Source organism: Pan paniscus, chromosome 6 (genome assembly GCF_029289425.2).
Source record: "Pan paniscus chromosome 6, NHGRI_mPanPan1-v2.0_pri, whole genome shotgun sequence".
Classification (NCBI taxonomy): Eukaryota; Metazoa; Chordata; class Mammalia; order Primates; family Hominidae; genus Pan; species Pan paniscus.
Window position 1 is genome coordinate 43,192,327 of NC_073255.2, and position 12,812 is coordinate 43,205,138.

General features: G+C 42.9%; 1 pseudogene and 1 gene segment (V, D, J or C); both read right to left on the minus strand.

Annotated features, from left to right (window-relative positions):
- Window positions 1–1,853: 1,853 nt before the first annotated feature.
- On the minus strand, window positions 1,854–2,570 carry LOC100995720 (T cell receptor gamma variable 3-like). The segment is given in 2 exon segments: window positions 1,854–2,413; window positions 2,528–2,570. Coding segments are annotated over 2 exon segments (603 nt in total).
- Window positions 2,571–4,803: 2,233 nt separating this feature from the next.
- On the minus strand, window positions 4,804–9,387 carry LOC117980924 (probable non-functional T cell receptor gamma variable; annotated as a pseudogene).
- Between the last annotated feature and the right edge of the window lie 3,425 nt (window positions 9,388–12,812).

The following is a 12,812-nucleotide window of genomic DNA, read 5'->3' on the forward strand; positions in this document are numbered from 1 at the left end:
ATTTTATTGTTTTTTTTTCAAAGTTCAATTCACCAAAAGGTACCAAATGTAAATAATAACACATGAGGAGAAATATCTTCAACACATTGGATAAAGGGTCAGTATCTCTAAAATGGTGTATATTAATTCTTACGAACCAATAAGAAAAAACTAATCCTCCAAAAAAAGAATAGGAAAAGAGTATGACAAGGCAATTCTCAAAAGAAGAACTATAAATGGCCTGTAAAGTTGTAAAATGATGCTAGTACTCCTAAAGGTGGGGGAATGCAAACCGAATTAACAAATCTCATTTTCGGAACCACAGAGCTTCCATTGCAATCATTATCAAGTTAAAGTATATGACTTAGGGAATGTTAATTAACCCCCCAATTTCTAATGTTACATTCAACGGTACTTTAAAACCTTAATGAAGTTTCTGTGTAGATTAAATACAATATGCATGCAATGTGCTTAGTACATTAACTACCAGAATGTCAGCACCCATTTTTACCATCAATATTATTATTATTATTAGTCTTTTTGAGACAGAGTCTCGCTGTGTTGCCCAAACTGGACGGCAGTAGTGTGATCTTAGCTCACTGAAAACTCCACCTTCCAGGTTCAAGAGTTTCTCCTGCCTCAGCATCCAAAGTAGCTGGGATTACATGTGTGCGCCACTACAGCCGGCTAATTTGTTGTATTTTTAGTAGAGACAGTGTTTCACCATGTTGGCTAAGCTGGTCGCAGTCTCCCGGCCTAACGACTGGACTGCCCAAATGCTGGGATTACAGGCATGAGCCACCGGGCCTGGCAGGTATTATTATTACTAATACAGTAATTATTGTATAAAAATTCCTGATAGATCAATGATGCCATCATTAAATAATCAACTCATAAAAACATTCAAATAAATAATATGGACGTCTTTATGCATACTTATGAAGTATGTGCACCTTTAGAAGTAAGACACACAATCCAGACACGGGAAAATATAAGATTGATTAAAATGTATAAAAACCAAATATCAGAACGAAAACATAAATATGGCATTGAAATGGAAACAATACATACTCTGCTATGACAAACAGTGAAAAAGCTCAAGTGAACTGACAAAAATATTGTTACCTATAGTGTCAGGGAGAAAAGAGGAATAAGAAATCTAAAATGAAAGCTAAAATCTTCAAATGCATCATCTTTTATAATTTTGACTTTAGTTTCATGTAAATGTTTTATATATACAAAACAGATATGAAACAAAACAAAGTAATACAACAAAATTCCAAAATGTAAAAAAGAGAACTGAACAATTAAACTAGCTGTATGAATGTTGGCATGAACAAATAGAGAAAAATTATATCAAATGATTTTGTGGAAAAAGTATTCTGATTATGTACCCAAAAAGGAAAGAAAGAGAGAGAAAACCAAGGAAGGAAGGAAGGAAAACAAGGAAGGAGAATAGATGGAAGGAAACAAGGGAGGAAGGGAGGAAAGGCTGGATGGAGAGAGGGAGGGAGGGAGTTAGGGAGGGAGAGAAAAATAAAAACAAGCAAAGAAGTAAGAAAAAAGAGAGAGAGAATAAAAGGGAGGGCAGAGGGAGAGAATGTTCAACTGCATACCTAGGTCAAGTGTTTCAGTGGTCATTATCGTATTGCTTATATTGTTATAGACATAAGGAATAAGCACCACTCTCAGCTGTGATCTCTGGACCATGACTGGATACATGATTCAGTATAAGTACCCTTCCCATTTGCTGTCCAACATATCTTGCTTCACAGCTGGACCCTAGTTGTACCTGTGTGTCATAGGAAGCAGAGTGAGTGGGCCTCCCCCATGTCCGAGGAGAGCTGAGAGAACCTTGCTCTCAGCCAGGCTGCTTAGCTGAGGCCTGGAGATGGCAGCTTGATCTTCAGGAAAGTTGTGGGGGAGGGGTGGGGAAGAGGGTGCAGCTGCTGCCAGGACAGTGTGATATTAGGAGGGAGATCAGGAGTTAAGCTGTCTTTCTCTTGTTCAGAATACAGTAAATTTGGTGGCAGGAAATGAGAGGGGGCGGCTCTATCTTGTGTACCAGACGCAGCCACAAGGCAGATTTTCAGTGTGGTGTAGGGCAGGTCTGAATCACTGTGCCTGTCCCAGGTGGCACAGTAATAGACCCCAGCATCATTTTCAATTAGATTTTGCAGTCTCAATATCCAGCTCCACCTGCTGGGTGTATGAGTATAATACTTTCCTGGACTGAGTCCTGATTCCAACACATCCCTTGCGGTGGAGACATCATAGTACAGAAGATGCTGTGGGGCCTTCCTCTCCTGGTGTAGGTACCAGTGGATGTAGAAGGTATTTGTTACAGTAAGGTCACAAGTGATTTCAGCAGATGAGCTAGTCGGCCTGGTGACTGACTTCGTTCCCCCTTCCAAGTTGGAAGATTTCTGACTGGCTGCAATGGGAATAACACAAAATATAATGAGGTATTCCTTTGTATGGCACCCCTTTCAAGAAGAAAACAAAACAAAAGCCAACTTGTGAGCCTCTCTGTAGGCAGCGTACTCACCAGGAGACAGGAAAGCTAGAAGCACCGCTAGGGCCCACCGCATGCCTTCCTCTCGGGGGCCTTGGAAGGAAAGGGACCAGATGAAGAGGAGCAGAAGATCCTCTTCAAACTCAGGCCCCACTCAACAAGGAAGTGATCCCTAGCACAGAAGACAGTAGGAGGAGCTGGTCTTCCTGAGACACAGGCAGAGAGAAGTGACTGAAGATGTGTCTTAGGGGACTCCCAAGCCTTCCTCCCAGAAGGGTTGGTGCCTGGGAGGACCTGCAGAGGAGCTCCCGCATGTCCTCAGGCCCTTTCTTCGGCGCCCTCTTGTGGCAGCTGAGAGCAGGCCCAGGGCAGAAGGGAGGCAGGGGCATTAAGAGCTCAGGCCTCCAGCTGAGGGACTGCAGATGTTGGGTAAGCTGACCCTGGAATTAACAGGCTCACACTTTGGAGGGGGCAGTCCCATAGCAGGCTCACACCCTGCCCTTCAGAGTTGCAGCCGGTAATGCTGATGCCAGAACCTTGTCCTGACAGGAAGCCTCTGATTAGGGCCCTGAACCAACTTCCTTTTCGCATCTGCAGAGACATGGAGGCAACCACTCAAGGCCACTCTGAGAAGGGTTGAACGTGCTTTAAATTAAAAGGACTGAGGATCATGTGTGTTGGTGTGTCCTGGACTCTGCTCTAAGGTAAATGTGTGTGTGTGTTTTTGTGTGGGGGTTGTGCCTGTAATCCTGTGTGTGTGACCTCCTTATTAGAAGATTTTTGTTCATTAAAGTAGGAGTGTGAATTTGTTTGTTTGCTTGTTTGTTTTTAAAGTAGTACTGGGTGCCATGTCATGCAACATTTGGAACATACTTAAACTAAAAACTTGTTATTTATCTGAACTTCCAATTCCCCCGGTATTGTATATTTTATTTGTCAGCCCTACCCTCAGAAAGTGGACTGAGATCTGCAGTACACCTGGATTCACAGATGGAAATATAGGGGACAAAAGAAGTACAGTAATATAATTGTGAAAATTCAGTAAGGCATACACAGATTACCACCACCTCTGTAAGAAGTATATAGAGACACATGTTTGAAAGATGCATAATGAGATGTAGAACAGTGTCCCTCTTAATTGTGTTGTTGGCCTAGCTCACAGAGTTCAGTTTTTGCTGTCATCACAGCTGGGAATGAGAAAGGGAGGGGGCTCCGGTTGGTCTCCCTCTGCCTCTGGACCACACGTGCAGGACATGAGGCTTCCGCAGGAACAGCTCTGAAAGCTGAGTTCTCAGGTCCTTGTGAAGGAGGGAAGCTTGCCTGCCTTGGAGCGTGCAAAAGTCTTGCTGGACAGAAGTCTCATGGTTTAAAAATGGGAAGGGAGAGGATTGAGATCACACTAGCATGCACAGAAAATTCTTAAAACAAAAAAATAATGAGAGAAACTTCATCAGAATGTGAAAAGAACTATAAAGCTACAGTGCTGAAGAGAGGGCAATACTGGCACTAGAATGACAAGATTCATGGAACAGTGGAAAATCCAGAAAGAAAGCTGCATGTATGTAATATTTTATCATGTGATAAAGTGATATGTTAATATCCACAGGGAAATAGTCAATTATTTCATAAGTTCTCTTTTGGATATTGACTTACCTTATGGAAACAAATATTGCTGCATTTCTACCTTACCAGTTACAAATAGTGATTTAGTTGTAATAAAAAGAAAATCATTAGACTTAAATGATGATGAATTGCATAGGAATTCTAGGTGAGATTGGCCTTTCTAAACCTGACATCAAACTAGACACCATAGAAAAATTGATAGATTTTATTGTTTTTTTCAAAGTTCAATTCTCCAAAAGGTGCCAAATGTAAATAATAACAAATGAGGAGAAATATCTTCAACACGTTGGATAAAGGGTCACTATCTCTAAAATGGTGTGTATTAATTCTTACGAACCAATAAGAAAAAACTAATCCTCCAAAAGAAGAATAGGAAAAGAGTGTGACAAAGCAATTCTCAAAAGAAGAACTATAAATGAACTGTAAAGTTGTAAAATGATGCTAGTACTCCTAAAGATGGGGGAATGCAAACCGAATTAACAAATCTCATTTTCGGAACCACAGAGCTTGGATTGCTATCATTATCAAATTAAAGTATATGACTTAGGGAATGTTAATTAACCCCCCAATTTCTAATGTTACATTCAACGGTACTTTAAATCCTTAATGAAGTTTCTGTGTAGATTAAATACAATATGCATGCAATGTGCTTAGTACATTAACTACCAGAATGTCAGTACCCATGTTTACCAAAAATATTATTATTATTATTAGTCTCTTTGAGACAGAGTCTCGCTGTGTTGCCCAAACTGGACTGCAGTAGTGTGATATTAGCTCACTGAAAACTCCACCTTCTAGGCTCAAGAGATTCTCCTGCTTCAGCATCCAAGTAGCTGGGATTACATGTGTGCACCGCTACAGCCGGCTAATTTTTTGTATTTTTAGTAGAGACAGGGTTTCACCATGTTGGCTAAGCTGGTCGCAATCTTCTGGCCTAAGTGATCATAACGACTGTACTACTCAAATGCTGGGATTACAGGCATGAGCCACCGGGCCTGGCCAGTATTATTATTACTAATACAGTAATCATTGTATAAAAATTCCTGATAGATCAATGATGCCATCATTAAATAATGAATGCATAAAAGCATTCAAATAAATGATATGGACATCTTTGTGCATACTTATGAAGTATGTGCACCTTTAGAAGTAAGACACACAATCCAGACACAGAAAAATATAAGATTGATTAAAATGTATGAAACCAAATATAGGAACAAAAATATAAATATGGCATTGAAATAGAATTGATACATACTGCGCTATGACAAACAGAGTGAAAAAGTTCAAGAAAACGGATAAAAATATTGTTACCTATAGTGTCAGGGAGAAAAGAGGAATGAGAAATCTACAATGGAAGCTAAAATCTTCAAATGTGTCATCTTTTATAATTTTGACTTCAGTTCCAAGTAAATGTTTTATGTATACAAAACAAATATGAAACAAAACAAAATAATACACAAATTTCCAAAATATAAAAATGAAACTGAACAATTAAAGTAGCTATATCAATGTTGGCATGAACAAATAGAGAAAAACTATTTCAAATGATTTTGTGGAAAAAGTATTGTGATTATGTACACAAAAAGGAGAGAAAGAGAGAAAAGCAAGGAAGGAAGGAAGGAAAGAAAGGAAGGAGGGTGGGGGGGATGGAAGGAAAGGAGGAAGGGAGGGAGGGAGAGAAAAATGATAAAAGCAAGCATGGAAGTAAGAAAGGAGAGCGAGAATAAAAGGGAGGGCAGAGAGAGAGAATGTTCAACTGCATATATTGGCCTAGTGTTTTAGTGGTCATTATAGTATTGCTTATATTGTTATAGACATAAGGAATAAGCACCACTCTCAGCTGCGATCTCTGGACCATTATTGGATGTATGATTCAGTATGAATACCCTTCCCATTTTTGTCCAAAATGTCTTGCTTCACAACTGGACCCTAGCTGTACCTGTCCGTCCTAGGAAGCAGAGTGAGTGGGCCTTCCCCATGTTCTAGGAGAGCTGAGAGAACCTTGCTCTCAGCCAGGCTGCTTAGCTGAGGTCTGGAGGTGGCAGCTTGGTCTTCAGGAAAGTCCTGGGGGAGGGTGGGGAACAGGGTGCAGCTGCTGCCAGGGGAGTGTGATATTGCAGGGGAGATCAGGAGTTAAGATGTGTTTCTCTTTGTACAGAATACAGTAAATTCAGGGCAGGAAATGAGAGTTGGCTGGTCTATCTTGTGTACCGGAAGCAACCACAGGCAGATTTTCAGTGTCTGAATCACTGTGCCTGTCCCAGGTGGCACAGTAATAGACCCCAGAATCATTTTCAATTAGATTTTGCAGTCTCAAATTCCAATTGCTCCTTGTGCTTCCAGTGTCATACTTTCCTGGAGTGATTCCTGATTCCAGCACAACCCTGGAGTAGTAGGGTTCATAGTACAGAAGACACTGTGGGGCCTTCCCCTCCTGGTGCAGGTGCCAGCGGATGTATAAGGTACTTGCTCCAGGAAGATCACAAGTGATTTCAGCAGATGACCCAGTCGGCCTGGTGACTGACTTCGTTCTCCCTTCCAAGTTGGAAGATGACTGGCTGCAATGGGAACAACACAAAATATAATGAGGCATTTCTTAGTATGTCGCTCCTTGCAAAAGAAGAAAACAAAACAAAACCCGTGAGCCTCTCTGTAGGCAGCGCACTCACCAGGAGACAGGAAAGCTAGAAGCACCGCTAGGGCCCACTGCATGCCTTCCTCTCTGGGGCCTTGGAAGGAAAGGGACCAGATGAAGAGGAGCAGAAGATCCTCTCAAAACTCAGGCCCCACTCAACAAGGAAGTGATCCCTAGCACAGAAGACAGTAAGAGGAGCTGGTCTTCCTGAGTCACAGGCAGGGAGAAGTGACTGAGGATGTGTCTTAGGGGACTCCCAAGCCTTCCTCCCAGAAGCGGTGGTTCCTGGGAGGACCTGCAGAGGAGCTCCTGCCTCTCTGCTCAGGCCCGTTCTCCATCGCCCTCTTGTGGCAGCTGAGAGCAGGCCCTCTGCAGAAGAGAGCCAGGGGCATGGATTGCTCAGGCCCACAGCAGAGGGAGTGCAGATGTGGGGGAAGCAGACCCTGGCGCCAGCTAGTCATGGCCCTTGGGAGAGGGCAGTCCCACAGCAGGCTCACATCCTGCACTTCAGAGTTTCAGCAGCCAAAGCAGCTGCCAGAACCTGGTCCTGCCAGGAAGCTTCTGATTAGGGCCCTGAACCACCTTCCTTTTCACATTTGCAAGTCCACATTTGCAAGTCCACCCAGGGCCATTCTGAGAAGGCTTGAGCCTGCTTTATTAACAGGACTGAGGGTCAGGCATGTTGGTTTGCCTTGGACTCTACTCAAATAAAAACAACGGCAGTGGCTCTCACTAACCATCGGTAGGACATTTTAAGCACCAAAAGAATAACACCTACACAAATTCTTGAAAAACATAGTAAAGCAAAATAAAGTCTCCTCTGGAGGTTGCTAAGACACCATCTCATTCTGAAAACAGAAAAGAAAATAATGAAACATTTACCTTGCCATTTCTGTACAAACATTTTAGAAAACCACAGAGCTCAAGAATGAAAGTTTTTTTTTTTTTTTTCTTTAGATAGATAGAGTCTCGCTCTGTGTCTCAGACTGGAGTGCAGTGGCACAATCTCAGCTCACTGCAATCTCCACCTCCTGGGTTCAAGCAATTCTCCTGCCTCAGCCTCCCAAGTAGCTGGGATTACAGGCACGCGCCACCACACCTAGCTAATTTTTATATTTTTCATAGAGACGGGGTTTCACCATGTGGGCCAGGCTGGTCTTGAACTCCTGACCTCAAGTGATCCACCCACCTCGGCCTCCCAATGTGCTGGGATTACGGGTGTGAGCCACTGTGCCTGGCCGAATGAAAGTTCTTTTGTGGAAGTATTACAACCAATAAATTTAGGAGAAATGTTAAAATGAGAATATTAGCATTATGCAACCGTAATGATGTGTTGAATTTAGACAACTACCATGAATTGCTTTATAGCTTTCACGTGCCCTGGCTCTATTTCTCTCTCTACTGCTCTATTTCTCTATGTCCTGCATTGCTTTCTCTCACTATGTCCTTCCACCTCCGTCTTTATGTCCATATTTCTTTTTCCTCTGTCCCGTTGTTGTTCCTCCCTTTACATTTTTCCTCCTATACCTCCCTCTTACAGCTCTCAGTCTCCTCTATTTTGCTTTAGTGCTCCTGCTTCTTACTCTCTTCATATCTTTATGTTTCTGTCTCTCTATCTGCCTATCTCTATTCATCTCTTCTTCTATTTCTCTATTTGTATCTCTCCTATCTATTTACTTTCTACCTCCTTCTCTCCTCCTCTCTTTCCATTTCTTCCTGTGGTCGCTATAGCTCCTTTAAAGTCTTTGTTATTCCAACACCTGTGTCGTGTCAGGATTAGCATCTGTTGTTTGGCTTTTCCGTTTGGAGATGCTAAGATTTTCCTCGTCCTCCACATGTGGAGTAATTTCGGATTAAATCCCGTACACTTTGAATATCATGTTATAGAGCTCTGGGCATTGTTTAAATATTACACAGAATGTGGAGGGGGTTTTTTTGTTAGCAGGCAACTGACGCAGTTAGGGATTACAACTTCCTACTGGTGTTTGGTGGGCAGTTCCAGTCAGTTCCGTTTTCCAGCCTTTGCAGTACTTGTCTTGTCAGACCTGTCCTGTGTGTGCGCCACCCAGTGGCCATTCTAGGACCTGGGCAGTGCCTACTCCTGCTTCGGTTTGCAAGGCCTTTGGCTTTGGAGCTGTTTAGGGTCATGTTTATGCATGCACAGCTAGTGGGTGAGCCCAGGAGTCCAGACATCATTGCATGATGTTTCTTTCTTAATCTTCTTTCTCTCTGCAAGCTCTGCAATACTTTCTAGTTCACAGGAAATGCCCCTCCAGTCGTCTGGCCAGACAGGTGTGGCTTTAGCACACTGCATTTCCCACCATTGTGTCTCCCTCCAGGGCCAAGTGGTGAGAGGATAGAGAACAAAAACCACCAGGATTCTCTCTCAGGGCCACAGCTTCCCTGGTCAGAGAGAAGGATCCCTTTCCTAAGAGTTTTAGGCTCCTGGCTCACCATAGCTGCTGCCACTGCCACTCAGATTGCCTGGGGGCTGCGAGAGAATGGAAAAGGACAAAAAACAGAAAACCAGGGCTCTCTGACCACAGAGAGTCCCCCTTTCTCTCTGTCCTCACCTGCTGTACAGTTCTGCATTTCAGATTATCTTTGTACATATACTCTGATTATCTGAGTACAGGCCAGGGGATAATTGAGGAAAAATAAATAAGAAACTTACTGTGAATTCATAGTGCTTCACTTTCCGATTTCCTTCTCCAATTGACTTGCTATCATTTATTTTTCAAAGTCCTCAGATTCAGGGTTCATAGTTGCATTTGTGAGCCAGACAAGGCAGTGTGGGCTCACTGCAAATTTTCCAGAAGTGGAACTCGTTCTTGATAAGTCAAAGCTCCTTCGATTAAGAGGCGCCGTTTATGCCCCCCGCCTTTTTTTTTTTTTAATACAAGAAGAACTCATAGGGCTCCAGTTCTGAATTGAGGCTTCAAGTGGCCTGACGTGCTTCTGCTAGCTCTTTGCTTTCTGTCATTGTCATTAGAACAAATCCAGGCTAGCCTGTTGGAGGATGAAACCCTGTGTGTAGTGGAGCTGATTTATTCAGACCCAGGCACTTTGACCAGGCAGTCCTCCTCCCAGCCAACCCAGCAGCTGCCTGACATGTGGCCAAGCCCAGCCAAGATCAGATGAGCTTGGTTTAGATCAGCAGAACAGTCTAGCAAACCTACGCATTTGTAAGAATTTGTAGATGATTATTGTGCTAAGCCACTGAGTTTGGGATATTTGCTACATGGCGTTATTGTGGCAATAGTATGGATAGACAGACAGACAGACAGAATATATGAAGAGAAAAGGAAAGCTAGAAATACATATAATTTTTTTTTTTGAGACAGAATCTCGCTCTGTCGCCCAGGCTGGAGTGCAGTGACGCGATCTTGGCTCACTGCAAGCTCCGCCTCCCTGGTTCATGCCATTCTCCTACCTCAGCCTCCCGAGTAGCAGGGATTACAGGTGCCCGCCACCACACCCGGCTAATTTTTTGTATAGAAATATATATAATATTTTATATATAGCATATTATACATGTATAAATACATTTATATATATTTTTACAATATATAAATATGCATATTTCTTTCTTTTTTCTCTTTATATATATTTTTCTATCTCAATATTTACCATTATTTCTGTATATTTATCTCTATCTTCCTAACACTGCCGCACTGTGTGTGTCCACGTGTATGCTTCTGTCTCCACAGGTCTATCGTTCTCTCTCTCTCCCTATCTCTCCCCCTAACTCCAGTTCTCTCTTCTTGTATCTTTCCCTATTTTTCTGTCTCTCTCCATCACTGTGCCTCTCCCTGTCGCTATATTTATATCACAGTTTCTCTCTCTTCTCTGTTGTTTTCTCTCTCTCCATCTTCCCTCCCTCTCTCGCTGTCTCTCTGTCCCTTTGTCTCTCACCCTCTCTCTGTGTTTTATATTTCTTTCTCTCTTTTCTCTCTCTCTCCCCCGCCATGATAGAGAACTATACCTCTCCATGTGCTGTGTCTCTTGCTCTTTTTGCCTGTATGGCCACTGTCCTAGTCATTTTCTTTCCTTCTCACTTCCACTCTGCTCTCTGTCCCTCTTCAACTTTCTACTTTCTGTTGCCGTCACTGTCTCTATATCACGCCCTCTCCCTCTTCATATGAACACTCTGTCCCCTCTTGTGTCTCTCCTTTTGTCTCTATCAAGTCCTCCTTGCCAGTCTTCTGGGGTCCTGAGGGTGTGATCTGCTCACTATGGTGGGAGAGAGGTGCAAACTCACAGATGTAAATGTTCTTCTGCTTCTCCTCATAATTGTACCTTTACATATCAAGAGGTCAGCATTATGATGATGATGATAGAAGAATTGTTTAAAAAAATAGCACTGCCTTGGGGAGAAAGTTCTGGTGCGCAGACAATTGCTTGTATTTCTGTTTCAGTCTGCTGTGAGATGTTCCCTAGCAACACTATGGGAAACAATCTGCTTACCATGAATTATTAGAATTTCCTCACCTCTAAATGGTTGTCTGGGCTCTCTGTATCACTTTGTGACCGCAGTGACGCAGGTCAATAGTGTTTTCAATGAGCTTAAGGGGGCACACACCCTCAGTATCAAGAGCACACAGCACAAGGCCTGGAACGTAGTAGGCATTTAATGTGTATCAATGAGGCTGGGCACGGTGGCTCATGCCTGTAATCCCGGCACTGTGGGAGGCCGAGGCAGGCAGGTCAGTTAAGCCCAGGAGTTCCAGACCAGCCTGAGCAACATGGTGAAACCCAGTCTCCACAAAAAATACAAAAATTTAGCTGCACGTGATGGCACATGCCTGTAGTCCCAACTACTTGGGAGGCTGAGGTGGGAGGATCACTTGAGTCTGGGAGGTCAAGGCTGTAGTGAGCTGTGATCGTGCCACTGCACTCCAGCCTGGGCAACAGAGTGAGACCCTGTATCAAATATATGTATATTTGGATGGGATAAATGATCAGGTGTGTAGTTTAGAAGGCTATTATAAAGGTGTCAGTAAGGCTGAATTATATAACGTATGTTCTTTCCATAGAAAATTAAAAGGAAAAATGAAAAATTCCACAAAGAACAGGGTTTGTATATGCTCAGTCTGGGCTGGGGCATAGATGGGAATGAGTAACTCATGCACATCATCACTGATCATCCCGGGCTAAAATAGGAGTGGACAATGGAGAAGATACGAAGCCAGAGTGGATGGATGAAGGGTCCCCAGTTTACGTTCCTGTGTCCTGTGCTGCTCACTGGCCGCTGCATGTTCCCAGAAGACAGCAGCATCTCCTGCCAGTGCTGTGGCCAGGCGGTGTCAGGCATCGTTTCCAGGGAAGTTAAGTGTGTCCCAGAAACCTCAGCCAAAGCTTCACTTCCTGCCTGCTCTTCTTACAGGCCCTGTGGCTGCCTGGTGCCCTGGGAATGGTCCGGTCATGGGCCTCAGCCCAGGATGAGCAGCCAACAATGCAATCCCACGAAGAGTGTGCAGAAGGGAGAGGTTACTTCTCAAGATGGAGCTGCCAAATAGGGACACTTTGGAGAGTCTGACCTGAGAACTTTTAGTTTCAAGAATGTATTGCTTTGGAAAAGACAGAATAAAAGTCCAAGCACTGCCACTTAGAGGTTGTATGTCCTTGGGAAAGTCACTGTACGTGGCAATTATAACCTTTACCCTGGATACACCATTCATCTCCTGGGGCCAGGGATTGTGCCACCTTGTTCATTTCTAAACTAAATGATATCTAAGCTAGTCTTTACCACAGTTTAATTCTTACAATAATACTCCAAAGGAGATATAATCAACCACATTTCACAGATGACAGAGTTGGAATCTTAAAAAGGTTAAACTCTTCAAGGTCATTTGACGAATAAATAATGGAGCCTGGATTTCAACTGAAGTCTAACAAATTCCAAAATCCTGGCTACCGGCCATTTTATATTCGTGTGTGTGTGTGTATATATATATATAAATTATATAACATATATACATATATCATATGTATATAATATTATATATCTTTTTAAGCTATAAAGTATAAGAGACCATGAAGAAAATTTCAGAAAGA